The 26,484-nt window shown below is 43.4% G+C and overlaps 2 protein-coding genes across 2 annotated transcripts in view; both read left to right on the forward strand.

The window, feature by feature from the left end:
* Window positions 1-20,438, forward strand: part of LOC117046388 (multiple epidermal growth factor-like domains protein 6) — a 157,592-nt gene extending 137,154 nt beyond the window's left edge. The window contains exons 11-21 of the mRNA XM_033148188.1: window positions 1,523-1,645; window positions 3,152-3,277; window positions 6,563-6,736; window positions 7,788-7,919; window positions 10,124-10,252; window positions 11,263-11,391; window positions 12,031-12,165; window positions 13,883-14,017; window positions 16,224-16,355; window positions 16,954-17,082; window positions 20,260-20,438. Coding sequence (XP_033004079.1) covers window positions 1,523-1,645; window positions 3,152-3,277; window positions 6,563-6,736; window positions 7,788-7,919; window positions 10,124-10,252; window positions 11,263-11,391; window positions 12,031-12,165; window positions 13,883-14,017; window positions 16,224-16,355; window positions 16,954-17,082; window positions 20,260-20,438 — 1,523 coding nt within the window. The remainder of the gene's footprint in view (window positions 1-1,522; window positions 1,646-3,151; window positions 3,278-6,562; window positions 6,737-7,787; window positions 7,920-10,123; window positions 10,253-11,262; window positions 11,392-12,030; window positions 12,166-13,882; window positions 14,018-16,223; window positions 16,356-16,953; window positions 17,083-20,259) is intronic.
* Window positions 20,439-21,992: 1,554 nt separating this feature from the next.
* LOC117047445 (multiple epidermal growth factor-like domains protein 6) overlaps window positions 21,993-26,484 on the forward strand; it is a 39,850-nt gene continuing 35,358 nt past the window's right edge. Inside the window, exon 1 of the mRNA XM_033150596.1 lies at window positions 21,993-22,124. Coding sequence (XP_033006487.1) covers window positions 22,070-22,124 — 55 coding nt within the window. The 5' untranslated portion in view covers window positions 21,993-22,069. The remainder of the gene's footprint in view (window positions 22,125-26,484) is intronic.

Here is a 26,484-nt window from a genome sequence, read left to right on the forward strand (position 1 = left end):
GTTCCTGCAATGCCACTGGGCTCGACTAGAGGACCTTTGAAGGTCACTTCACTGTATGCATGCCCTGAACTTCTTTTGAGGAAGGGAGGGGAAATCTAATACAGTGAGACCTTTTTATTTCATCCCATTGTGTGGATAAGGCGTTCCTGTAGCATAACCAGGGTTGTGGCAGAGGTAGAATTTGAATCGGGGATCTTAAAATCAAGGGTTGGTGTTGTTAGCCCCTGCAGTGTTTGTTTATTTTATTTTATTTTATTATTTATTTATTTATTTAAACACATTTCAAATTTATGCATTTCACTAATTTTACAACCATTTTTACATTTCATAACTTGACTTCCTTCCCCCTCTTTCTGAGGTTCCTTAAATTTATTTTTAATATCTTCTGCATATCCAAATTAACTTAATTTGTTCAAAACAAAATAGAAAATTCTTTCCAGTAGCACCTTAGAGACCAACTGAGTTTGTTCTTGGTATGAGCTTTTGTGTGCATGCACACTTCTTCAGATGCCTGGTATCTGAAGAAGTGTGCATGCACACGAAAGCTCATACCAAGAACAAACTCAGTTGGTCTCTAAGGTGCTACTGGAAAGAATTTTCTATTTTGTTTCGACTATGGCAGACCAGCACGGCTACCCACCTGTAACTTAATTTGCTCATTTATTCATCATATTTAAATATATACTCTTCTGAAACTGCAGGTTATTACAATGATCCTGCCAATGTCTGTGGGCCAGGGTCTGTGGGCCAGGGCCAGGGCCTTTTCAACACTGGCTCCGGCGTGGTGGAACGCTCTGTCTCATGAGGGATCTGATTTATTTCCGCAGGGCCTGTAAGACAGAGTTGTTCTGCCTGGAATCAGCCTGATCCCCAGCCGCCCTGAGCCTGGTCTTGGCTGGGGAGGGCGAGGTATAAATAAAATTTATTATTTATTACTATCGGTTTACAATTTATCTGTAAATATACAATAAACCATTTCCATTCTTTTATTTAAAAATTGTTACCTTGATTTCTTATTCTTCTGGTAAGTTTCGCCATTTCTGCATATTCCATAAGTTTTTGTATCCATTCTTCCTTTGCTAGGACATCTGCTTCTTTCCATTTTTTCGCCAAGTAACATTCTTGCTGCTGTAGTAGCATACATGAATAAGTTTCTGTACAGTTTAGGTAGTTCCGTCCCTATAAATTGCAAAAGAAAAGCATCTGGGTTTCCTCCCCCTCAAAGGTTATTTTAAACATCCTTTTCATTTCATTATATATCATTTCCCAGTAAGCTTTAACCTTACTACAAGACCAATTAGCCTCTGCAGTGTTGGATGAATAAATCAGAACGTACCCATGCAGGTGTTCACTAAACCAAGGCTGGGGAACCAGTGGCCATTCAGATGTTGTTGGACTGCAACTCCCATCAGCTCAAGGATCAGTGGTCAAGGATGATGGAAGTTGTTGTGTCCTGCTGTAAACATTCCTCTCGGGACAATTTCTTTCTTGTTTGTGAAGAATTTGTTCATCCTTCCTGTAGACCTGGACGAATGTGTGACTGGAGATGCCTGCTGCTCACAGTTCTGCATCAACTACATCGGAGGCTACGAATGCAGCTGCAAGGCAGGCTTCCGGCTTCACCTGGACGGCTGTGAATGTGATGGTAATTTAAGTTCGCCAGGCACTGAGCAAGGCGCTCAAGAGGCCTTTTGCAGAAACACAGAGCAAACAGGGATCTGCTTTGCCGTTCGTTGTGTTTGTCACCTCAGGTCTCACAAGCAGTGCTGATGTGCGCCTGCTCCTGAGCAGAACTCAGGAAACCGCTCATGTGATGGTGGGGAACCTGTGGCCTGCTCATTGTTGTTGGACTACAATTCCCATCAACCCCAGCCTGCATGGTTGCTGGCCAGGGATCATGGGTGTTGTAGTGCAGTAGCAGGTTCCCTACCCCCTGTGCTAGTGGCAAGCAGGCTACAGGTGCTTTTTGTGCAGATATAATGCTGCCTCATTTCCCAGTTGCAGTTAGGAGATTAGGAATGGCTCCCAGGCTTCTCTTCCAGTGTGGTGTAGTGGTTAAGAGATGTAGACTCATAATCTGGTGAATCGGGTTCGCGTCTCCGCTCCTCCACATGCAGCTGCTGGGTGACCTTGGGCTAGTCACACTTCTTTGAAGTCTCTCAGCCCCACTCATCTCACAGAGTGTTTGTTGTCGGGGAGGAAGGGAAAGGAGAATGTTAGCCGCTTCGAGACTCCTTCGGGTAGTGATAAAGCGGGATATCAAATCCAAACTCTTCTTCTTCCTCTTCTTCTCTACCACTGAACCACAGCCCTACCCCTACAGCACGTTCTCCTTCTCCCAAGAAGTATCCCACAGTCTATCCTCCCAAGAACCCTATGAGGTAGGTCAGGCCAATAGGCAGTGAGACTCCTTTGGGTAGTGATGAGACTCCTTCGGGTAGTGATGAAGCGGGATATCAAATCCAAACTCTTCTTCTTCTTCCCTTTACTCTGATATGCAGATTCTCCCTCTTTTCATTTCCAGAGCTAACCACAGCGCAGCAACATCGCTGACCATGTATCGTTCAAAAGTACAATTTGAAGTGCAGATACGATACCATGGTCAGCTGCAAAAACTGCTCCCCATAGGTAGTTCCAAAAAATGAATGTGGTGGTGGTGGGAAATAATGTGAGCAGGAAGGAGGGGCAAGGAAAGGAAACAGAAGCCTATTATGTGCTCCCAGTCAAGGAAGGGCAGCGAAGGACATTTGATATGCTTGGCTTTGCTTCTAAGTTACATGGTTTTGTTTAATGTTTATTCAATTGGATTTTAAATGGAAGTTGTTTCTAATTATGCTTGCGAGCTGCCTGGGCCTTTCAGAAGGCGGGAAGTGCAAATTTTATCTAGGTAATATCAATGGGTTGTATCCAATGTTAATCAAACTCATATTAGACTCATTGAAGCTAATAGACAACAATTAACTTACGTCCATTAATTCAAACGGCTTTATTCTAATCTTGGATACAACTGAATGTACTAATGATCAAGGTAATCGGAACAGATAACAGTAATAGTCATTCTGAAGTTCTGAACAGGAGTTCAGCACAGTTTTCTTCTTGATCCAAATTGGGTTTTGCATCCAACATTTACTTTCCTCATTTAATTTCCTAGATGTGGACGAGTGCCTATCCGACACTGATGGCTGCGACCAATATTGTATTAATTCTTTGGGTTCATATGAATGTACATGTGAGGAAGGATACAGGCTCAGCAGTGTCAATGGACGGTCTTGCATCTGTAAGTTATTCCGTATCGTTAGGAGCTCTATTTGAAGGAAAACTCCAATTACCAGCCATGGTTTTTGGAAGTGATAATGGCATTACTTATTCAGAGTGAGGCGCCTTAATAGCACATAATCTTTTAAAAATGAGGTTTGTTTGAATTGTCTCATTTTCAGCAAATTAGATATTACTCAAATCCTCGTTATATTGAGAAGCTAAGCGTAATTCTAAAATTCCCAAAGTGGTTGTGTTGAATCTGTAATATAAGGCCAAAACATTTATCTTCTGTTTCTATCAGACTTTTAAATATATGTTTCAGTGTTAAAAAGTCATCTATAGCCTGATGGTAATGGTGGTGATGGTGTGTTTGTGTGTAGCTTTTATATACATTTCTAATTTAATGATTGTTTATTCTAAAACTAAATATGTAATCCCCAGACACTGTTTTGTGTTCAGTTCAAATTCCACATCTGAGATAATTTATAAATCTTGTAGCTTTGCTATGGCTGGGCTTAAGGGACAGAAACACATACAAGTCACCCTGAATCCAATGGAGTTTAAGGCTGACGGATAACAACTCGCTTGGGTAGGCATCTTTAATTCAAAAGACAAAGAAACTAAGATTGCTCTCTACAAGTGAGAAGCAGCTTGTCTAATCAGCCACCTTAAAATAGGTTGAGCAATGAAGTGCAAAAATCTCACGTTGTTCTAAGGACGAGCAATTTGGAGGGCATATTTAGCACACGAAGAATTCAACTCAAACTAAAGAAAAATAAACAAGCACAACACCATGAACTACTGACTCTTTAAGGCAGAGATGGGCAATTTGTGACCTTCCAGGTGTTGCTGGACTACAACTCCCATCATCCATGATTAGCCATGCAGGCTGTGGCTGATGTGAGTTGGAGTCTTAGAACATTGGGAAGGCCACAGGTTCTCCATCCCTGCTCTTCCAGGAAGGGCAAAACCAGTAACACCTATTACCTTCCAATTCCAAATACAGAGAAAGTTGTTGTTGTTGTTGTTGTTGTTGTTGTTATATATTTATACCCCACTCATCTGGCTGGCTTCCAACAAAATATTAAATTACAATAGTCTGTTAAACATTAAAAGCTTCCCTAAACGACTTCCGGCGGCTGGCGCCATCACGGATGGTCCTGGGCTGCTTCGGTGGCGAGGCACCCAGTTCATCCCGGGGGTTAGGAGCCCTGCAGCCGCATGCAGGGCTCTGGTTGGGGCGCGGGAAGAGCGTCCCGCGCCCTGGGCTCCCCGGCTATGCCCGCTGTGCTCCGAACCCTTCCCCCGCGCCCCCTGTAAGGGGGGAGTGGGGGTGAAGGGACCACGGAGTCGGGCTCTAGGGGGACATGCCCCAACCGGGATGTTTACATGCGGCGGCAAAGTCCGTGAGGAGCGTCTCTGTTCTACCTGTCATTAAGGAGTTGCTAAGAAACCAGAAGCTGTGAGTAATTGACTGACTCTTTGTACTTCGGGAAAAGCTCTGGGATCAAAAGAAAAGGCAGCCCGCCTCTCTCCCTTCGGGTGGTGGAAGGACTTAACTCTTTAAGTGACTGCTGCTACACTAATCATTTGAAAGTACTTGGAATTTGAAAACTGACTCTGTAGAGATTCCCTCTCAGGGGTTAATTGAGGAAAAATATCTCCATTTGAAGTTTTGGTCTTTATACTCTGGCTTCGGAAGAAATGGCGGCGATTTGGAATTGCGCAGGAAAAAATTGAGACAAAGGAGGAAAAAGACAGGAAATGTAATTTGATACCCACCTCCCTTCCCCGAAGATGTTGGACTTTGCGCTTATGCTGGCACAGAAGGACTGGGAGGTAGAGGAAAAGCTCACTGTCTTTCAATTGGAGCTGACTAATCGAAAATTAAGAGTCTTGTGTGGGATTATAAATGGAAATAATCTGCATTCCACAGAGGAGGCTTTCCAAAAAATCTACTCAATGGAAACAGACTTTTGCAAAGAGCTGGAAGATGTGCTGGAAGGATGGTCTGAGATGGCAGAGCAAATCCGATTGGAACAGGGACTGTTTTCAGGGGGTGGCAGAAACCCTGAAACGGAAAGTTTTTTAATATCTAGATTCCGAGGTGGCAGCTCGGGGTCGAGGGACAGAGAATTAAGATTTCTACAAGAAGAAGAATTTTGGTACAAAGCTACGGAGAAGCTCAGAATGCAGAGGATGAACATCTTGGAGCTCGATGCAGGGTTTGTTGGGGTTGTAACCTGGATCTGTGGACATTCAGAAGCATACAATAGGGGATTCGGTTCTGGTGAAAGACAGGAGAAGACAATGGACAAAAGGGGAGTGGGTTGAATTAATCATTGTATAACATAGATGGTCTGCCATGGTATCCGAAATCGGAGTGTGAAGTTTGTTAAATAAGTTTATTTTAAATAAGTAAGGAGATATTGAATTTAAGTTAAAAGCAGCATGCTAAATGATAGAAGAAATAAGTTTAGCTCTAAGAATATTTGGTTAAGTTTTAGGCTATAATGCAAAAGATAAGACAAAGGTGTTTTTTCTTTCTATATCAAGTTAAGTTAAACTTTTATAGAGAAAAGATGTTAAGGAGAAAGTGTATTGTATTAAAACCGAAGGTGCATAGGCGGGGGAAGTCAAGTGTCAAGATTCGGAACTAGAATTTTTTTTTTTTCTATAGCAAGATATACAGATAAGAAGAAGAATCCTGACATTATGTGTATGTGTATTTGTATTTGTTTTGATATTTGTAGGTGTGGGGGTTGGGTTTATGTTGTTTTGTGAAAATGCCAATAAATTCTGTTAAAAAAAAAAAAAAAAAAGCTTCCCTAAACAGGGCTGCCTTCAGATGTCTTCTAAAAGTCTGTTAGTTGTTTTTCTCGTTGACATCTGATGGGAGGGCGTTCCACAGGGCAGGTGCCACTACCGAGAAGGCCCTCTGCCTGGTTCCCTGTAACTTGGCTTCTCGCAGCTAGGGAACTGTGCTAGCAAGAGTTTCAGTTCAAGTGTAATATATATACATATAGTTGTTAAACCATACATCTTCACCTTATATGTAGTGATTCCCCCCCCCTTTGACTCTTGGAGGATGATACAGGCAACTAAACTACCCCAGAGTGAGAGAGTCATCATTGCAGGGTAGTTTTGTCATCTGAATAGTCTGAAGAGCTTTCATTGATTATAATGTTTCTGTTTCCTATTAATAATGGTAGCAGCACCTGTTTACTGATGTAAACAACAAATTGGGTCAAGCTTGTGGGACTTAATATGATGAAAATGTAAGTATTTGTGTCTCTGGTATCAGCATTAGATGACGATGAGCTGGAAGAGGAGGAAGAAGAACTGGAGATTGCCCGGATTCCTGGCTTCCGCTTCAGAAGACCACCTCAGCTCCTTCGCTTCAGTACCTCCCTAGATTCTTTCTATGATGAGGAGGAAGAGGAGATTCGTGGAGAGCTCACTGTTGCACACCAAGTCGGTGAGAGAATGTTTCTGAAAGTCTGTCTTAATTTTTCACAGAGAGCAAGCATGGAAGTAACATGTTCCCAGGGGATGAAAAAATCAGCCCAGAAAGAAAGGAGAATTATAAATATTGGGAGCTACTAGAACATAGTCACAACCATTCTTTTCTGCCTCTGCTGCTGGAGGCAGAATACCTCTGAATGCCAGTTGCTGAGAACCACAAGCAGGAAGAGTTTTGTTGCATCCAGGTCCTGCTTTTTGGCGTCTCATAGGCCTCTGGTTGGCCATTGGCCTGATCCTGCATGCTGTGCTTATGCTCTTAGGGTGAGAGGTGAGGTGACACACCAAACAGTTCCTTGTGATCCTAAGTTAGCCATATTGTCTGTTTCCAATGGACCTGGAAGGAATGTGAGTTTTAAAAAACAGCAGTCCATATCACCATTGCTAAAAACTGGAAAACATCTGGGGCATGTATGGAGGAAGAGTAGTATGGGAGATAGCAGCATATTGTTCTTAGGGAAACACTGACAACCAAGCTAAGAGTCAGCAGAAGTCAGAAAAAGAGCAGTCCTTTCAGTGAAGACTGGTTTTGCTTTATTGCATATACTAACAAGAGTGATCCCTTGCAATTACTGCTGAATGCAAAGAATTCCTGCATTGCAGAGGGTTTGAATAGAATATGAGCCTTGGGGTCCCTTCCATCTCTACAATTCTATGTTTCTATGAATTCACATTTAACATTATGGCAAGGACTTATAACCCGAAAAGAAGACGCTATTACAACAGAGCCAGTGTTTCATAATGCCATTTGTTGTCCAGTTTTCAAGCGAGGGGGGTGTTTGTTTTGTTCTGGATTGGCTTGCTTCAAAAATGAAAAATAAATGGATATAAGAAAGAAGGGGAAACTTTTGCAGTGACACTTTTCTGAAGCTCTCTGTGTTTCTGTTTCCATCTCTTGAATGATATAGCCCCTGGCTGCAAGTAGTTGCTGGCAGTAAACATGTACAGAATAAACTGAAATAGCCAAGCCTGGCATGCGAGTTGACACTTGTGCTTTTTAATTTCAGTTTGTCTGCATAACATGTTTGGCAGTGACTGCAGCTTGAGTTGCTCTGACTGTATGAACAGAGGGAAATGCAACAGTGACAACAGTAGTTGTGACTGCCCACCTGGGTGGACTGGCATTATCTGTAATGAAAGTGAGTATACTACTTACTATTTAAATGCACTTTGAACACTAACAAGGGTGAGCCCAGCTCGAACAAGATTTTGGTAACTAAGGTGCAGGATATAAATTAAATAAATAAAATGTCTACTTTGTCAAATCACTTCGCTTAGATTTGAAGATCAGAGTATATCACCTTTCAGATGGATGGATTAAAAAAAATCAATCAATCTGGCTGTTGTTCAGGTAGCATTGGCTTCATGGGTCACAGATTGTACAGCTCTGCACATGTGAGCTAAGCAAATGACTTGAATAAGAATTTGCTCAAACCACATAAATGTTGAACAAAGGTGGGGTCCTGAATTTCACCTACACTTCTGTCGAGGGCATTAGACAATGTGTTTATCCTATTTTATCCCCATTAAGGCTGAGAGATAGTGACTTGTTCAAGGCCAGCCACAATGAGCTCAATGACTTGGTGAGAAATTGAACCCAAGATTCTCTAGTCCAATTTAAAGACATAATTGCTACACTAGTGGGTTCTGTCTGCTTGTCGTTGGGTCATACTTTCCACATCGATATGACAGCCAGGTATTCCCTGTGAATTGCAGAGATGTATTTCAGTGGGCTTTATCTATCGATGTGAGCTGTGGGTGAGACCTTTGGGGGTCATCACCCTACCTTTCACCATGCTGGGTCTGCACGCATACCTGTCACAGGAGAGCAAATTTATTTAAGGGTTCCTGTGTGTGCCTTCATTTGTTTTGGTGTCAGGTCCCATTCATTTCAATCCCCTTCTTCAGATTTAAGACTACTGAGTGTCAGTTGGCAGTGGCAATAAGACACAAGTGAGATACTTTCTGTGATGCAGAAAGACCTTTTTGATACATTACCTGGCTATTAAACTGCCCCTGCATCTGCCTTGACAGCAGGCTGATGCGATCAAATTCCAATTCCACCACAAAAGGTGACCCAGGGACATGGTCTCACACATATTGTCCTTTAATCTCCTGTAGACTTCCTCTCCAAGCGAGAGGCAGCCTAAAAAGGCCCAGTAAGTGGCAATAATAATGCACCTTTCCATCATTAATCTACTCTCATCCACTGTAAGTGATCGACAGTTTCAAAGCTCACTGGTCCATTTGGTAGACCCAAATTTGCAAGTGATGTGCAATCTACTTCCCCTCCACCAGCAAAAAAAATCATATCGGTCAAACCTTCAAAGAAAAGGATCAGCTACGAGCAGCATCAGTTTGAAAAGCAATTTTTTGTCTGTCTTCTGCTTTCACCATTTTGACAAAAGGCCACTCATTGTATTCTACAGACAGGTGTGGAGATGGGGTTTCCTTGCAGTTTACTTCTTAGGGCTAGCTCTGCAAATGACAATAATTGCAAGGCTAAACATTTATCCCTTTGAGTTGCTTGTTTGCTGCCCCTACATATATCTGTGTTCAGCACTAAAAGTACATTTTCTTAGTCTGAATGCTGCAACTGGTGTGGCATGTAGCGCTCATCAATCTGCCCTATGTACCTCTGTGCCCTTTAATTGTGCTGATCAGATTAGAGGATGATTCTAAGACACATACTTTCTCCTGTGTCCCAGGCCTAGGAAGCATGGATCTGAGCAGTTTTCCTCTTTCTAGGCATGTGTCTGAGTGGTTTTCCCATTGCACCATTCCTTTCCCAGGGAAAATCCTCTCCTTAGCTTTAAATAGGAACAAACAGCAATCCGCAGAAAACTCAATTGCTGTTTGCTCCGATTGAGCACTAAAGGGTGGTTTTTCACTTGGGGAAAGCAACGGGAAATGTGAATAAGCCGTTAGAAACACCCAGTGCCCAGAGTCCTTATTGTGTACCCTCCCAAGCCATCTTCCTCCAAAAAGGCCGCTGTCTCTATCTTGGGGGAGAGAAGCAGCCCACAGCCCTTAGTTTTTAGTCAGAACTTGTGAAATTCTGTGGGGAAATAGGAGCATCCAAACCCCCACACGAGAGCAGGTCGTGGCTCCTTTTCTTTGCATCCCATGGCTACATCAACGGCACATTTTCCGGTCTATTTCAGTAGCAAACACTTAGCAGATGAATATTAGCACCCGCAGAAACTGGCATGGCATAATATCCAGACTGTTTGTTTTAAGATGCCCTCTAATAGCTTTGCCTTATTTCGACATGATAGCTGGAGCATAATTGCTCTTGGTCCTTAATGCGGTTAGAAGACTGTGTTCCTCTTTCGCCTTGCAGCCTGCTCCGTGGGGACCTATGGGAAAGATTGCAGCAGCCTCTGCAAGTGCCAGAATGGAGGTTCCTGCGATCCGGTAACAGGGTGGTGTCGTTGCCCACCAGGAATTAATGGAAAGTTTTGTGAGGATGGTAAGAATTTTATTGTTTTCCTCTACATCATTTCCAGCTGGGTGCCTTTATGATTGCCTGTGGAGTTTGCAACTATCTTTTTTAATTGGCACCGAAAGTGCAGCGTAGAGGCTCAAATACGGCAGGGTGCAGTAAGCAGAACAGTCCATTTTGTGATGGGGCAAACTTTGGGAAAATGGGGGCCAGGCACTGAATTTTAGGAGTCTCCACCCCGCAGGTCTGTTTTGCATTGGATTCCAGACCCTGGCCTGATGTGAAACAAATCCAGAGTTTCCTTGCCCTCGCTATGGCATTTACCAGAAGCTCTTCCTGCCATTCCTTTTCCACTTCTTACAATTTACAGGAGTGAAGTGGCATGGCACAGAGGGCTCCAGATGAGTGGCACGGGGCATCAATTGTGTGTAAGCAGCAGCACCCATGGATCATGCAGCAAACGTGGTCTGCAGTGTTCAGATCCTACAGCCGGTCAAGAGCATTATTGACATCTCTCCCTGCCACTTGAGTGGAGCATCTAATACAGGGGTCAGCAAACTTTTTCAGCAGCGGGACAGTCCACTGTCCCTCAGACCTTTTGGGGGGCCAGACTATATTTTTTTGGGGGGGTGAACGAATTCCTATGCCCCACAAATAACCCAGAGATGCATTTTAAATAAAAAGCACACATTCTACTCATGTAAAAACACGCTGATTATTGGACTGTCAGTGGGCTGGATTTAGAAGACAATTGGGCCAGATCCAGCTCCCGGGCCTGAGTTTGCCTACCCATGATCTAATAGCACTGCCTAAACACTGCCATGCTGTCATGCATCTTGCTGCATGCCAGGAACCAAATGCATGCAGGGAGTGTAAAGCAAGATTGCAGTATAACAGACTCTTACTATTTCTAGAGAGGTAGATAGATAGATAAATGGATGGGTAGATAGAAAAATATGTTTGCTTGCCTTTTTTGCACATTGACTCCTATTTGTATTTGTATTGTGTTGTTCTTTCTTTTTCGGCATACCTATCAGGTTGCCCCAAAGGACGCTTTGGGAAACACTGCAGCAAGAAATGTAATTGTGCTAACAATGGATATTGCCACAGATTGTATGGAGCCTGTTTATGTGACCCTGGGCTATATGGTCGCTTCTGCCATCTAAGTAAGTGAAAGCCATACAGAATGCTATATAAAATGTTTTTAAGTCCTCAGCAATACAATACAGCTCTTGCAAAACGCTCCTCAGTCAAACAAGGATGCATAGATTTTATTTATTGGTTTATTTAAATCTGACTACCTTATGCCACAGCTCAAGGCCCCTTTCAACCTGATTTTTGAGAACAGTTATAAAAACCATGGGTTGCAACCAACTAAGTTCTACATAGAGAAATCTTTCTTTCACCTCGAAAGGTGCATGTACCTTGATTTTTGTTTTTTAAAATTGTTTTATTTTCAACATAAGTAATGCTGGGATAGTAGGACAAAAACTGTGTAATTTTCAACGCAACACACGGATAAGTAGCGCGTAGAACCTTAAAAGAGCTTCTCCTTTACACAAGAGGAAATACTGCTTCTTCCCATGCAAATATATGCAGATTTTGTTTACTGAATTTGATACAATGAAACAGCTACAATGTTTAAAACTGAATGGCCATTAGTAATCAGAAACATTTCTCTTCCTTCCATTCAGTCATCTTTTCGTAAGCAGCTATTCTGTTCTGCATCGGAAATTTATTGCTCCATGTTAGGCATACCAACCTAGCAGCAATGTTAATAACAGCTTGCTTTAATCTGACTGCAGCCTGTCCCAAATGGGTCTTTGGAGCTGGCTGCTCGGAGGAGTGCCACTGTTTGAAGGAGAACACCCTGGATTGCGACCCCAAAAACGGTACCTGTACCTGCAGACCAGGCTACGAAGGGAGCAAGTGTCAAAGAGGTATGCATTTTGTTATCTGCCTCAATTCCTTTCTCCGCAATATTATTTATTCATCTTGCAGCACGTATTCCTTCCATGTGTTAATTACTTGACTTTACTGTTGTGATTCTAAGCCTTTTTTTAACTGAAAAATAAATAGTTAAATAAGGCAAAATGCCTTTTCCTGTTGCGCACCAGCAGTCCTTCAAAAAAGAAAAGAAAAGAAAGAAAGCTAAAATCCTGTTGATTAGTGGTTTGGTTAGCAGGGGCAGGATAATTATTGGGGGTGGGACTGAATCCATTTGCTGAATGGCAGAATTTTAACTTTTTTAAAAGCTGTGTAGTGCTAGCAATTGGATCATAAAGCAGAACCACATCTGTAGCCTCTGTTTTCACAGTCCATTTCTGGTCCATGTCACTTTCACATACATGCATGTATACATACATACATACTCATGAGCTTGACTCACCCCTTTTCTGCAATAACCTGTGGTTTTAATTTTTTTTATTTTTAAAAATCGCATTATGCACAATGTCACAGGTTTAGACCCTAGCATCTCAAGGTAGGGCTGGGAATGTTCCCTGCCTGAAACCCCAGGGACTCCCTGGCAAACAGAGCTAGATGAACCAATGGTCTAATTCAGTATAAGGCAGCTTCCTGTTTCATACACAGCTGTAGGTCCATTAAAATCAATGAGCTCACATAAGTCCATTGTTTTCAATGGATCTGCTCTGAATATGACTTAGATGGGATATCACCCTATGAAAACATGGTCTTTGATAATATTCTCCTTCTTAAAATGTGTGTTTCTCAATATACATTTGCTCAAAATACTCATTTTAAATGGATGTTGATATTTCTTCTGAGTTGAGGATGGTATCACAATTTTGGCGAGTGCAGGTGCCAGTGGATAATTAAGTTCTGATCCATGCATTCATCCAGGAGGTACACATCAGGTCGCTTCATACAGGGATCTGCAAAGATCTAATTCCTGAAGCCTCCCTAACACATGCAGTTCCTCATCCAATGACAGCAGTTGTTTTTATGGTGCTTCCTGTGGGGGATTAGAGGCCAAACCTAAAAATGCATATTCTTGCTACTTAGCATGAGAAAGGGCTAAGTCCACAGAGCTGTGTTGCTGATATAGGCAGATACTCAGACCATAGAAATACAATTGTTGGAGAGGGCTCTGTGTGATGTCATTTCCCCTTCTCCCCTGGAGAGGAAGGAACATATAGTACTTCCTGTCGCTCTCTCTCTCCTCTTCCACCAGCCATGAAGTCAGGCATCCCTATGCTTACTCCAGCTCCAGCCACATGCGTGAAGCTGGTTATAATGTAAATATAAGTATTTTGCCTGCATAGTTTTTATTGCTGTCTTTGCTGTGAACCAATGCATGATTATAAAGTAAGTAAATATTATTTTTAAACTTGCTTTACAAGTGATTGTCTGGTTCTTTGTTAAGCAGGGTAAGGAAGTGGGGAGCCTTGCTCAAAAGAAGGCTTTACAGCCCAGTTCCTATGCTTTTTAATTTTTCTTCCGAGGATGGGATTTTGAAACTCACACATGTGCAATCAATATATCCTTTCCTACCCATTAATACCCATCCCTTCACTTCCATGAAAATGTTTTTGAAAGTCCAGCTTATGGTCCATCCACACTTGAAAGGAGTTGCTGAATGTTGCAGTCATGAAATGATGGTGAGGACCGTTCTGTCTTGCATGCTTTTTCTTCCAGAGTGTTTACCTGGTTTTTATGGAGCTTCCTGTCAACAGAGGTGCAGCTGTCCTGGTGTGTCCTTGTGTGACCATGAAACTGGGGGATGCAGACAACCATGCCCTGCGGGCTTCTATGGAGAAAATTGCCTAAACCGTATGTACTTGGATACATGTTTTTGAAGAGAGAGAGAGAGAGAGAGAGAGAGAGAGAGAGAGAGAGAGAACTGAGTGGGGAACTTTTGCTTCTGCCTTTTCTTTTTAACCAGGTGTGGGGAAACCACAAGCTCACAGAGTCTTCATCCAAGGGTCACAAGTTCGAGCCCCACATTGGGCAAAAGATTCCTGCATTGCAGGGGTTTGGACTAGATGTGGTCCCTTCCAACGCTGCAGTTCTATGCAATTGAAGTAGCCTCAGCGAGTCCAAGATTCTTTGTGCTTTGATAGGCCATTCTCTTATATCTCGCACACACCCTGCTAGATGAGTGACTCATCTTTGTACTCGGTTCTGCGGTGAGCCAGAAATGCTTTCCCACTTCTGCTAGACTCGCCCTTCTGCTGTCAAGTGGCAAAGTGGAAGGCCGGCAGGATTGCTCCTGTGCCGTTGAGTGGTGTATGTCTCCCGGAGACCGCATCTCAAGTGATTTGCAAAGTAGTGGGGAGAAATAGATGAAAGGAAGACATGGGATCAAAAGCAAGCTGATATAAAAGTATCATTGTAGGATGGAAGCAAAAGAAATGAAGGACCCTTATTGTGGCCAAAGCCCTATCTGCTCCAGCACCCTGGTCACGCAACCAAATGGCCAACCAGATGCTGAGAACCGGATGTGCAAGCAGGTCATGAATATGCCATAACCCTTGTGGTTCCAGGGAACTGGTATTCAGAGGCATATTGCCTCTGACACTGAAATACTGGTACATAGTTGTTCTGGCTAGTACCAGTAATAGCCAATTATAGCTTTATCCTCCATGCATTTGTCTTAAACCCCATAGAATCCATAGGATCGGTATGGCTGTTGGACAGATGATATGTTTGTCTTTGGTGCTAGCTATGCATCAAGGGATGCCAAGCTGCAAACAGGGCCATAAACAGGAGGAGAAAGAGACTGATGTCAGAAACAACAGGGGCCCACCCAGGAATGGAAGTGGTCACTGCTGCTGGCTCCTTGAATGGGATAGGATGTAATTCAAATGCAGGCTGGAATAAGAGCAGAACCAGGCCAGGACACTCATGGTTCCTAGATACAGTCCTGGATGGGGACCAGAAACTTTAAGCAGAATCCCCTGATATATTTCCCCCCCAGAAATAGTATAAATAGTATAAAACCTATGTTTTTAAGATGCTGGAATTATGTTTTTGCACAGGTTTACTTTTATATCCCATATACAGCCTTGTAATAAATGTTCAACTCTCTGTGTCATAAGTCAATAGCACTTACATTGAAAGCTGCGTGTTTTGCTTGTTTCACTTGCGACTGTGGATGCTTTCTAATGCCTCCGATGGCCTTGTTACTATAGCCACAGTCTTTGTCTCTTTGCTTGTTTTTAACACTGTTTAGCTCGGATGTTTAGCATGAATTGCAAACTATCACATAATCGAAAGACCAGATGTCCAGAGGGCAAAACCGCTCTGCTACACTCAAGAGTTAAGAGGAATGTTTGTCCAGCTTCCAAAATTTAACCCCTTAAGAGATTTGAAATTCTATTCATCTACATGGATTTAGATTTGGGGGGGGGTGTATTCCCCTTGGAAACTTAAGGCTACAATCATACATACAGTATTGGATGCTCCGTATGAACATTATCTCTGCTGAGATACAGCAGCCATCTTTCCAAATGCATTTTTGTTTCAGTAAGTTTTTTTCCAGCTGGATGTATATGTTGTCATCTCTGCCATGGGTGTTTATTTGTATAGTTTTTTTAAACCTGTTTTTAGTTGTTCTCTGTATCATTTCATTAAAAATCTATTTTTACTTGCTTTGATTGCATGTTTGTAAACCACTCCAAGACTTGTGTCAAAAGTGATTCATAAATTAATATACCGTAATAAGAATAATGAGTAATCTGACTCCGTGGGACTTTCTTCCCAATAAACACAAATGTTTAACTGGTTGCTTTAAAATTAAATATTTTTTTAAACTATGTTTTGTTTTAGCAGCATGCAACACCTTGATGTTTTATGTTATGGTGGTATAGAAATAAATTAAGGAACTGCGAAAATCACATCACTTGGAAAATGGGGACTTCTCTTATGCACACACATGCACCATTCATTTTGTTCGTAACACTGTTTCTTGTAAGACTCTGTATCTAGGCCTATCACAATTTTTTTAAAAAATATTCCTTACACTTTGTTGTTTTAGATTGCCCTGAGGGTTCCTGGGGTGTGAACTGCCACTCTGTCTGCGAACCCTGTGAGAATGGAGGGCAGTGTCACCCAGTAACTGGGACGTGTGAATGCCCATCAGGATACACTGGGAAATATTGCAATGCTTGTAAGTCTGCGATCCTCTGTGCTTGGTGGGGGACAGAGCACAAACCTCCGTGTTTTTAAAATAAAACAAAAACCAAGGCTGCCCATGGAACTTTGCGGGGCTTTGCAGTGGAGTGTGGGGCTGGGTGTTCTGGTGCAATCCTTGCACCCGCACTGGGCTGGTGCAGTAATTGGATCTGGACTGGGTGCCTTACTGCGGCAAGACTAGCTCAAGATCCAGTAGATCTACAGCCGGCTCAGTTCAGCCCAGCCCTGTTTTGTTTTATGTATTAAATTTCTATGCTGCCTTTCATCTGAGGATCACAGGGCAGTTTGCAATATAAAACAAGGAGCTTAAGAGGTAAGTTTAAAACGAATGCTCCAAAGTTTAGAAAGCAAACGCCGCCTGTTACGGTACCTTTAGCTGCAGCGCAGCGTCAGGATGCGCAGCAATAGGCAGGTGATTCTGCCCTGAGCTAAATGACCTTTCAGGACCTCTCTGCCCAGTGATCTGTAATGAGTGGATCATGACCACAGTTGCTCTCTTTCACGTGAAACAGATGCCTTTGTATGAGCTGATATATCTAAGTGACAAGTGCTGCGTGCTTATCTCTTTTCAGCTTGCCCCGCTGGTTACCATGGGAAAGAATGCTTGCTGCAATGCAGCTGTCATACCGATGCTCAGTGTAACCCCGTCACTGGGGAATGCACGTGTCCCCCAGGTTGGATCGGCCGTGACTGCAAGCAGCGTAAGTCAAAGCTTCCATTATCAGCACCTGCTCCTTCCTGCCGCTTCAGGCATAATCAAAATCCTAAAGAACCAGCTCGGCAGCTTCTTAGGCAATTAAACTTTCCTGCTACGTGTATATATCTAATATATTCCCTGCTAATCTTCCTGCCTCTGTAATTGTGTATTTATGGGTTCATGTAGCCTGGCTGGCTATAATCCTTAATCATGTAAGTCTAAAATGTAGAGAGCGATGGCTGGTGAAGCGGAGAGGTTTGATCGGAGAACTTTATTCCATCGCTGTTCACCAGTTCCTCCAAGCACAAGGCACAGCATTCAGCCTGACAACTGGTTCTGCTCCCCCCACCCCACCCCCTCCGTTTTCAATGCAGCTTAGTTCAGAGCTAATTCCCAATGTGAGGATGTTCGGGGGGGGGGGGGGAGAGACGCTTGTCACAACAAGTTGAGTGAATCCCGTTCCCTTGCATTAGAAAGACAGTCCCCGAGTTTGTGAATTTAAATACCAAGTGAAATTGGTTGCCTCTGGATTGCAAATGAAAGGCAGCAAGATGTATGGAGAGGGAACATTATAGGTGTCACATCTTACCTGTATTGCTGCCTCATGCTGTGCTTTCCCTTTATTTCCATGTCATCTTTTGGTGCCTTTTCATGGCCCATTCATTTGTCACATTTATCGTAACAGCCCTGAGATGTAGGCTGGCTCAAGAGACAGTGACTTGCCCAAGGCTACTTAACCAGTGAGCTTTATCACTAAGTGCTCTTTCACACATTAAGGAGCAGCAAGTCCGAGTGCTCACTCAACAGGCGGCAGTAGCCAATCCAAGCTCTCTGTTGAGCATATGCATCATGCTTTCAAGCACCCATTTGTCACTGTTGAAGTTGAAGGACACATTTATAAGACTATCGGCTACAAACGAAAAGTGCCACCAGGCCGCCAGCAGCCAAATGGGAACTGCATCTCCTGGTCCAAGTCCAGCCACTGCACACTTTTTCTGCTATGGTGGGTCACAATTGAAATGCCCATCCATCAAGGGCTATAAGCTGTAATAACAAGTTCAAAGGCAGTGTGCCATTGGACATCAGTTGCTGGGGAGTAAAAATGAGAGTTAAAGCTATGGTTTTCCCAGTAGTAATGTATGGAAGTGAGAGCTGGACCATAAAGAAGACTGATCGCCAAAGAATTGATGCTTTTGAATTATGGTGCTGGAGGAGACTCTTGAGAGTCCCACGGACTGCAAAAAGACCAAACTTATCCATCCTTAAAGAAATCAGCCCTGAGTGCTCACTGGAAGGGCAGATCCTGAAGTTGAGGCTCCAGTACTTTGGCCACCTCATGAGAAGAGAAGAGTCCCTGGAAAAGACCCTGATGTTGGGAAAGATGGAGGGCACAATGAGAAGGGGACGACAGAGGATGAGATGGTTGGACAGTGTTCTCGAAGTGACTGGTATGAGTTTGGCCAAACTGCGGGAGGCAGTGGAGGATAGGGGTGCCTAGCGTGCTCTGGTTCATGGGGTCACGAAGAGTCGGACACGACTGAACAACAACAACAAAAAATGAGAGAAGACTGCTGTGGGAAACAGGCTGCCAGTGTGGTGTAGTGGTTTAGAGCGGTAGACTCGTAATCTGGTGAACCGGGTTTGTGCCTCTGCTCCTCCACATGCAGCTGCTGGGTGACCTTGGGCTAGTCACACTTCTCTGAAGTCTCCCAGCCCCACTCACCTCACAGAGTGTTTGTTGTGGGGGAGGAAGGGAAAGGAGAATGTTGACCGCTTTGAGACTCCTTCAGGTAGTGATAAAGCGGGAAATCAAATCCAAACTCTTCTTCTGCTGCTGCTGGGAAGTAAATGTACCATTGACTTATTCTTCCATTCTTACAATACCTTGGCGTACGGAAAACGGTTGCGGAAGAACAACTCAAGGCAAAAGGCCCTTTCACTGGTTGTTGCGGTGGACAGAAGGAAATGTGGCCATCACAGATATCCTTCTAGAGGCCAGTTTATGGAGGAAAACCCTCGTAGAATCATAAAACTGTAGAGTTGGAAGGAACACCAAGGGTCATCTAGTCCAGTGTTTTTCAACCTTTTTTGGGCAAAGGCACACTTGTTTCATGAAAAAAATCACGAGGCACACCACCATTAGAAAATGTTAAAAAAATTAACTCTGTGCCTATATTGACTATATATAAAGTAATTCTCTTGAATTTTTCAATTTTTCCCACGGCACACCAGGCAACTAGTGTGCCGCGGAACAGTGGTTGAAAAACACTGATCTAGTCCAGCCTCCTGCAATGCAGGAATCTCAGCTAAAGCCTCCACCCTTTTTTATTTTAGTCACAGTGCTATTTTTCTAGAAAAAGGGGTGCCAGAACTCACCACGAACACCTCCCTCGTTCTCTTAGAATGGCAGTGGTGCCACCTGAGAGGTGCTGGAACTGAGTTCTGGCTAAAAAAAGCCCTGGTGTTGCTACACAACTACATTAGGGGGGGGGATAGAATGGGTTTTAATAGTGGGTGCATTTGGAACTAAGCACAGTCTGAATATTTGCAGGGCCTACTGACTTACTCGCACACAACGGGCCCTTTCTCCAGATGTTCTTCCTTTAATCACCTGCTTATAACAAAAAAATGCTGGCAACGCACCCAGTGCAGACTTGTGCATGTTCATTCAGGTGTCACTTCTGCTGTGTTCTTTCTTAGTGAGGCCTTGCACCCTCAGCAATTTCGGATAGCTACAACTGCCTTCCGCCTTGCTGTTTCTGACATGGGTCTTAACTTCACAGCAACCTGCAGCTTGAGGGCCAATTGTCCGCCTCTTTTCATGTTTCCCTGGGTGTCATTGCAGAAGCCCCCTGAGAGGGATCAAACATCTGGCAGGAGGGATATGTCCCTTCTCCCTTCTCCTACTGGGTTTTTGGGGTGGAAGGGAGAGAGAAAGATGGCAGAAAGATAAATGGGGTAGCAGAAAGTGAGAGAGCAAAAGGGGGTGGGAGGGGGGGAAGGAAGGAAGGAAGGAAGGAAGGCACTTTGGGCACTGGTTTCACCAGTTCCGGGCATATAGCCCCTGATAAGGGAATGCTTCAGAGGGAAAGTTCCCAATCCCTGCTTTATAGACTCCCAAACCCAGGAAGCCTTTGCTGTTGTTGCAGGCAGCCATATAACCTTCTGCATTATTTTTCAGCTTGCGGTTCTGGCTCCTGGGGACAGCTCTGTGGAAAAACCTGTGACTGCAGAAACAGTGATGGGAGCTGCAACCCCGTTACTGGTGTTTGCTTCTGTGAAGCAGGATACACTGGGAAGCATTGTGAGCAGAGTAAGACGTTAAGCATGCCGAAGAGGAGCATTCTCAGAATCAAGTAGTGGGAACTGTTTTTCCCATTGTGTGCTTATAGGAAAGGGTCCAGCTGGTATTTTTTTTTTTTTTTAGGATGTAGAGAAGTCCCCTTGGAAGGACTCAGATTTCAACCTCTGTATAAGCATTTGCTTAAAATGTGTACTCCAAGAAGGAGTCTGTTTTCATAGTTGTTTGGAAGGAATAGCTAGCCTGACCATTAGACTTCATGTCTGCATGATCAAAATGCTTTATTTTTTTGCATCCTCGGTTCCCCAGTGTACTCTTGGGCAGTTAATGCCTGCATTTATCCATTTCTGTTCTTTTTATTTCTAGGCTGTATTTCAGGATAGGAGCTTGGCATAGCTTACATTAACCTTCCCTATCTGGGTACTATTCAAAGGCTGTTGGACTCCATCTCCCATCAGCCCCAGCCCACATGGCTAATGGTCAGCGACGGTGGAAGTTGTAGTCCAAAACATCTGGAGGGAACTAGGTTAGGGAAGGCTGGCCCCTTTATTGTCTAGTATGGGTATTAAGATCAGCAACTAGAACCTGGTTAGTTCTGCCACAGCCTGATGATTATTAGCTTCTGGTAACACAGAGGGGGGCTTTTTCACTGTTGGCAGCAATTTTGTGGAAGGCCCTCCCTGTTGAAATGCAAGGGTCTCTGTCAGTATTGGCATTCCACCGTCTCTTGAAAATGCTCCTATTCAGACAAGTATTCCTTCTACTTGGAATCTCCTTTTTCAACTGTTCCAGTGTTTTGCAATTATGCGTGAATATTTTATAGTTGATTTTATACTTGTAAATGATTAAGATGCCACACTGGCATGATAATGATATGTAAAGTAATAAACAGTCTCTATCCCTACACTTAGGAATGGGAAACCCTTTCTGTCTTTCTTAGGGAAGCCTCTCAGGAGGCTGAGATAGCCACCCAATTGTGCATCTTCTACCGTATTGGCCCGAATACAAGCCGCACCCACAAATAAGCTGCACCTTTAAAATTCAAGGGGGGCGGGGGAGACAATACCCGAATATAAGCCGCTCCCTTAAAATTGGGTTATAGGTTGCGGTTGGTAGAATTGTAACTCCGAGCCAATTTAAGCCTTTGATCTTGCAAGCCCGCAAAAGTTACCATACAATCGCTAAAATCGCAAACCACTATTCAATTGCTACAATTCCGCAGGCACTCAAGTTCGCAAATCGGCAATAAAACATTTTTTTGTTCCCTCTTACCGTATGTCTGTTTCAGAAGCGATATCGTAAAAGCCAGTTTTTGTAAGGTTGAGAATATAAGCCGCACTTTAACTTTTCACGGTTGGAATATGGGGAGAAAGTGCGGTTTATATTCAGGCCAATACGGTATTTTGCCTGGGCTCTCTGTGAATTGCTGTAGCCACAAAGGTGCACAGTTATTCTCCATGCTTATTTGAAAATCAATTTCTGTAAAAGCAAATTATTATTTCCCCCCTCCTCCCTGCACAAGCAGCAGTTTAAACTGATCAAAGAAAAGTCAGGATTGATCACAGATCTGTGCCTGATTTTTGCCCGAATGCTTGTCTCTTGTTCTCTGTACACAGGATGCCCCAAGGGGACCTTTGGCCTAAGCTGTAAACATAGCTGCCAGTGCAAAAATGGAGCAATCTGCGACCACATGAGCGGAGCCTGTACTTGTGCAGCTGGCTGGATGGGAACCTTTTGTGAGAAAGGTATTTCTTGCTCCCTTCTCTGTCCTCCCCTCTGTCTCCTTTCTTCTTATACATATATATATATATATATATATATATATATATATATATATATCTCAACGCATTTCTCAGCAGTGATGTTTTCCACAGATTTTTCAGTCTGCTGTAAAGATGTTATTGATTAGCTCAACAGCCTAGAATAATTTACCAGCTTGTACTTGGTAAAACAAAACAGGCCCATTCTCTTAATGGTGGTTAAGAGGTCAGGATTGCATCCCGGAATTGCATGTAGTGTTCCTCCGTGGAGGGAGCTTCTTCCCTCCGGTTTTTACCATGGCAGTAAAACCTAAGTTAGCAGCAGCAAAAGAGAACCTTTTCGCCCCTTTACCAGGATTGTTTAACTAGCTTCACACTCTCGTTAAGTGGAGTGAAATATACTCGGAGTTGAGTGTGAATTTCATGCTCTTTATTCAGCTTGTAGTAGCAAAAGAAGAAGAAGAAGAAGGTCTGTTTCCCCAAAACGCCTGCTATATATACATTATTTACACAATGGGCCCCACGTGATTGGCTAATTCCGGGCTATTCCTGTAGGCCAATCAGGTTGCGGATTCACTTCCACCTAGAGCTGGATTGGGTGGCTCCTGCGGACCAATCAGACTGCTGCATTCTGGATCCTATTGTTCTAGAATTCAGCTCAGTACATAACATGGAGATTTACCAGCAGTTTATATTATCTGCTGTCCTCAACAGCAGATAAAACGGGAGTGGACAGAGGAGAGGCTGCAGAAAAGGAACTGACAGTTCCATGGGCAACTGCCAATATTTTAAACAAAGTTAAAGAGGCTAATTTAGCAACCCCATGCATCTACTTTATCATAAGAAAGCCCCAGTGAGTTCAGGGGCCTTTACCCCCAATTCATCGTACACAGGATTGCAGCTTGAGCCTCTTTTATGTTGCACCAACCTTTAAAGAGCTACCCTTTAAAATGAGCTTCCACACTCATTCCCAAGAAGCTCAGCAGCAGTCAATGAGAAGATTGGTGGTGGCAGGCAAACTTCTCTGAAAGACAACTTGCAACAATTACCTGTCTTCCCTTGCAATGCACAACAGGGTTGTGGGAGGGGGGGGGTCTGTTTTCAGCCCGAGAGCTACACCGACAGCTGGGATAGCTCTGTCGGTGGAGCATGGGTTCGAACCCCACGGGGCATGGGTTCGAACCCCACGTTGGGCAAAGGAGTCCTGCATTGCAGGCGGTTGGACTAGGTGACCCCTGTGGTCCCTTCCAACTCTCTGATTCTTTGTTCTATATTCACTTCTGGGGGCCATATGCCAGGGGTGAAAAGGGCCAGAGTCAAAAGAGGGCAAAACAGCAGTACAGTAGGCTAATTTCTACACAGAAGAACTGCACACCCCTCTCCATCCTCCACCCAGGATTCATGATCAGAATTCAAGGACACATTCCAGCCAGGCCAAAACACCCCAGCTGGGTGGGAAGTGGTGCTGATGAGAGGCACGGCCCAGGAAGAGATCGTGTGTCTGGGGAGCACAGTGTGGGAAAGAGTCAGAAGAACACGGTAATAGAGAGCTGGAGAGCCCTCAGGTTTTCCAGCCCTGATGTAAAGCCACACGGAGGGGTTATGTCCTGCATCACAGTTCATACAGGGTTGTAGTGAGGCCTAGCAAATGGCATTGGGAATGGACACATCTATTAATGGTCTGTTGTTGCCTTTTTTTTGCATGTTTCACCCGGCGTCTGATTTCTGCATTGATCCACAGTTGTTGGTTTAAAAAAAAAACATTGCCTCAATGTACATATTTGAATATGGTTCCCCCCCCCCTCTTTAATATACTAAAGCTGCCAAGAACTGGTGCCACAGCATTTAGAGAAGGGCAAAATCTGCTGGAGAGCAAAGTTATGATCCTCAGTGGGAGTCTGAGTGGTGTGCATCATAGCAAAAAATATATTTAAAAACATGCAGCGATTGAATTTTTTGGAGCTTCCCTACCTGGCATCTGATGTGAACAGACTGTGAACTCTTAGGACCCCTGGCAGAATGTTCTGCAACTCAGTGGGACTCCACGGAATATGCATAATAGTTCCTCAGTGGGGACGCTTGGGGAAGTTATACTTTGCAAATTCTGATACAAATTGACCCTACCTGTAGTTCCCCAGACTAATACACAGAACCAGGCGTTGATATGTCAGTTGGATTTTGCACTTCTCTCAATGTTGCAGTGCAATTCTTGGCTTAAAAAAAAGAAGTACCAAAATCATGTCAAAATGTGTATTTTAGGATATAACACACATGGAATTGCATGCTTTGCAAGAAAACACACTCCAAAGTGCACATTTAAACACACAAATTCTTTGCAGATAGATGTGGAAGCAGGATAAGAGTATGTGCAAAGCATTTTAGGGAGTTCTAACTCCCACACTAAATCTATTGTTCTTGTTATGTTACTTTGTAAGGCAAGTGCAGAAGGAGAAATCAAATGTCTATGTTTTAGTATCTGAGCAAATTGCAATTTTTGTGCGTGTACTTGTGGTGCCCTCTAGTGGAAAAGAGGCCAATTTGCACCTTTGACGAAAAATACTCAGGCAGCTGTTTCCCCTAGGATACAAAATAAATAAATCTTAACGCCAGCTGTATCACAATAAACTTTATTCAGCTCAAGTAAAAAACGAAAAAGGAGTGAGCTAGCCTGCCTGTTCCTTATGGCCAGAGTTTAAAAAGACTGAGGAGAAAAATAAATTGCTGGTAGGAATGAGGAAGAAATTTGTTTCATATCACATGCAAAGATGATCTTACCTACTTTGGGATTTGCAGATGGGGGGCAATTTCAGAAGGGATCAATACTTAGCCATGAAGCTCACAAAAAGAAACATGGGGGGTGGGGGGCTTTCTCACAACTTTTGGACTCTCCTCCCTCCTTTTATTCACCCTCAAAGATACACCATTGCCCAAGTCATGACCGTCTATGTTCAGATTGTGGACTCAGTGCAACCTCCTCTGAAGGAGGGGAGAAGCAGCTACAGCTGCCCCTTGTAGTCAGTACCCCCTGAGGGATAGCTAGAGGCCATGCCATCCGATGGCATCCCACCCAAAGATGCCTAAGGGACCCAGAGACAGCTATCAGGACCCCTACCCCTGCTCTAGACTCTCCCTTGTTCTCAAGCAATCACAGAGACATTCCTCTCTCTTTTTTGATTAATTTATTTATTGAAAGTTCAAAAAGTACATAATTATATGTGCACTAAACATGGCGAGACGTAAATAAAAGAGAGAAAGAGCAACAACCCATGTAGAAGGGGAAATAAAGGGGGGAGAGGGGGAACCCAAAACTGTAGTTTACAAGGATGTTACTGTACTTCACCAGATCTTAACCTGTTACAATATTTGTAAGGATGGATTCCAAACATCATTGAATTTGTCCATGGCCGCATTTTTATTGTTCCAAATCATCAGTATGTCTTTTTGCCTTGCTAAGGGCACAGAGAGTCCACTCGTATTGTCCTTTTGTAACGTTCCATGTGCTCGATATATAATTCAAGAGGATATTTTGCTCTGCAAATGTAAGGTTGTTCCGTACAGTTCTGTTGATAGTTTCAGTTACCTTCTGCCAAAAATATTTCAATATAGGACAATGAAAAAACGTATGTTTTGGAGAAGCATTATCCCTATTGCATCTCCAACAGTTAGATACCTTAGGTAGCCCTTTTTTAAACAAACATAATGGGGTCCAGTATATTCTAAATATTATTTTTTGTTGTATGAGCCTCAATTTAAGGTCCAGGGACACCATCACAGAGACATTCCTGTGCCAAAGTTTAGACCTGGCAACACTGCCCATTTGGCAGCCTGAGATCTCCCCTTCATTTGTAATACTTCTCTACGTGTGCTCCAAATAATGATCCTGGACCTTCCTGAAAGAGGGAGAGGCACCAGGTCTATTATTTATTTATTTATTTATTTATTTATTTTTATTATTATACCACCCTATAACTGCAGGTCTCAGGGCACTTCACAGAATAAAATCAAAATATTAAACTACAAAATGCATAATCGAAACAAAAACAACCCCATAACACCCCCCAACACATTTGAAGAAGGCATAGGATGTCAATCAACCAAAGGCCTGGTTAAAGAGGAACATTTTTGCCTGGCGCCTAAAGGTGTATAATGCAGGCACCAGGCAAAGCTCCTGGGGAGAGCATTCCACAGATGGGAAACCACTGCAGAAAAGGCCTATTCTTGTGCTGCCACCCTCTAGACCTCTCGGGGAGGAGGTCTACCATAAAACTGCTCAGTGTTGGTGCAACAGCTCAGTGGAGAAGCATCTCAACTGGCTTTATATACATAGTTCTGGCTACTTGGATAC

The sequence above is a fragment of the Lacerta agilis genome, chromosome 5 (assembly GCF_009819535.1).
Source record: "Lacerta agilis isolate rLacAgi1 chromosome 5, rLacAgi1.pri, whole genome shotgun sequence".
Taxonomy (NCBI): Eukaryota; Metazoa; Chordata; class Lepidosauria; order Squamata; family Lacertidae; genus Lacerta; species Lacerta agilis.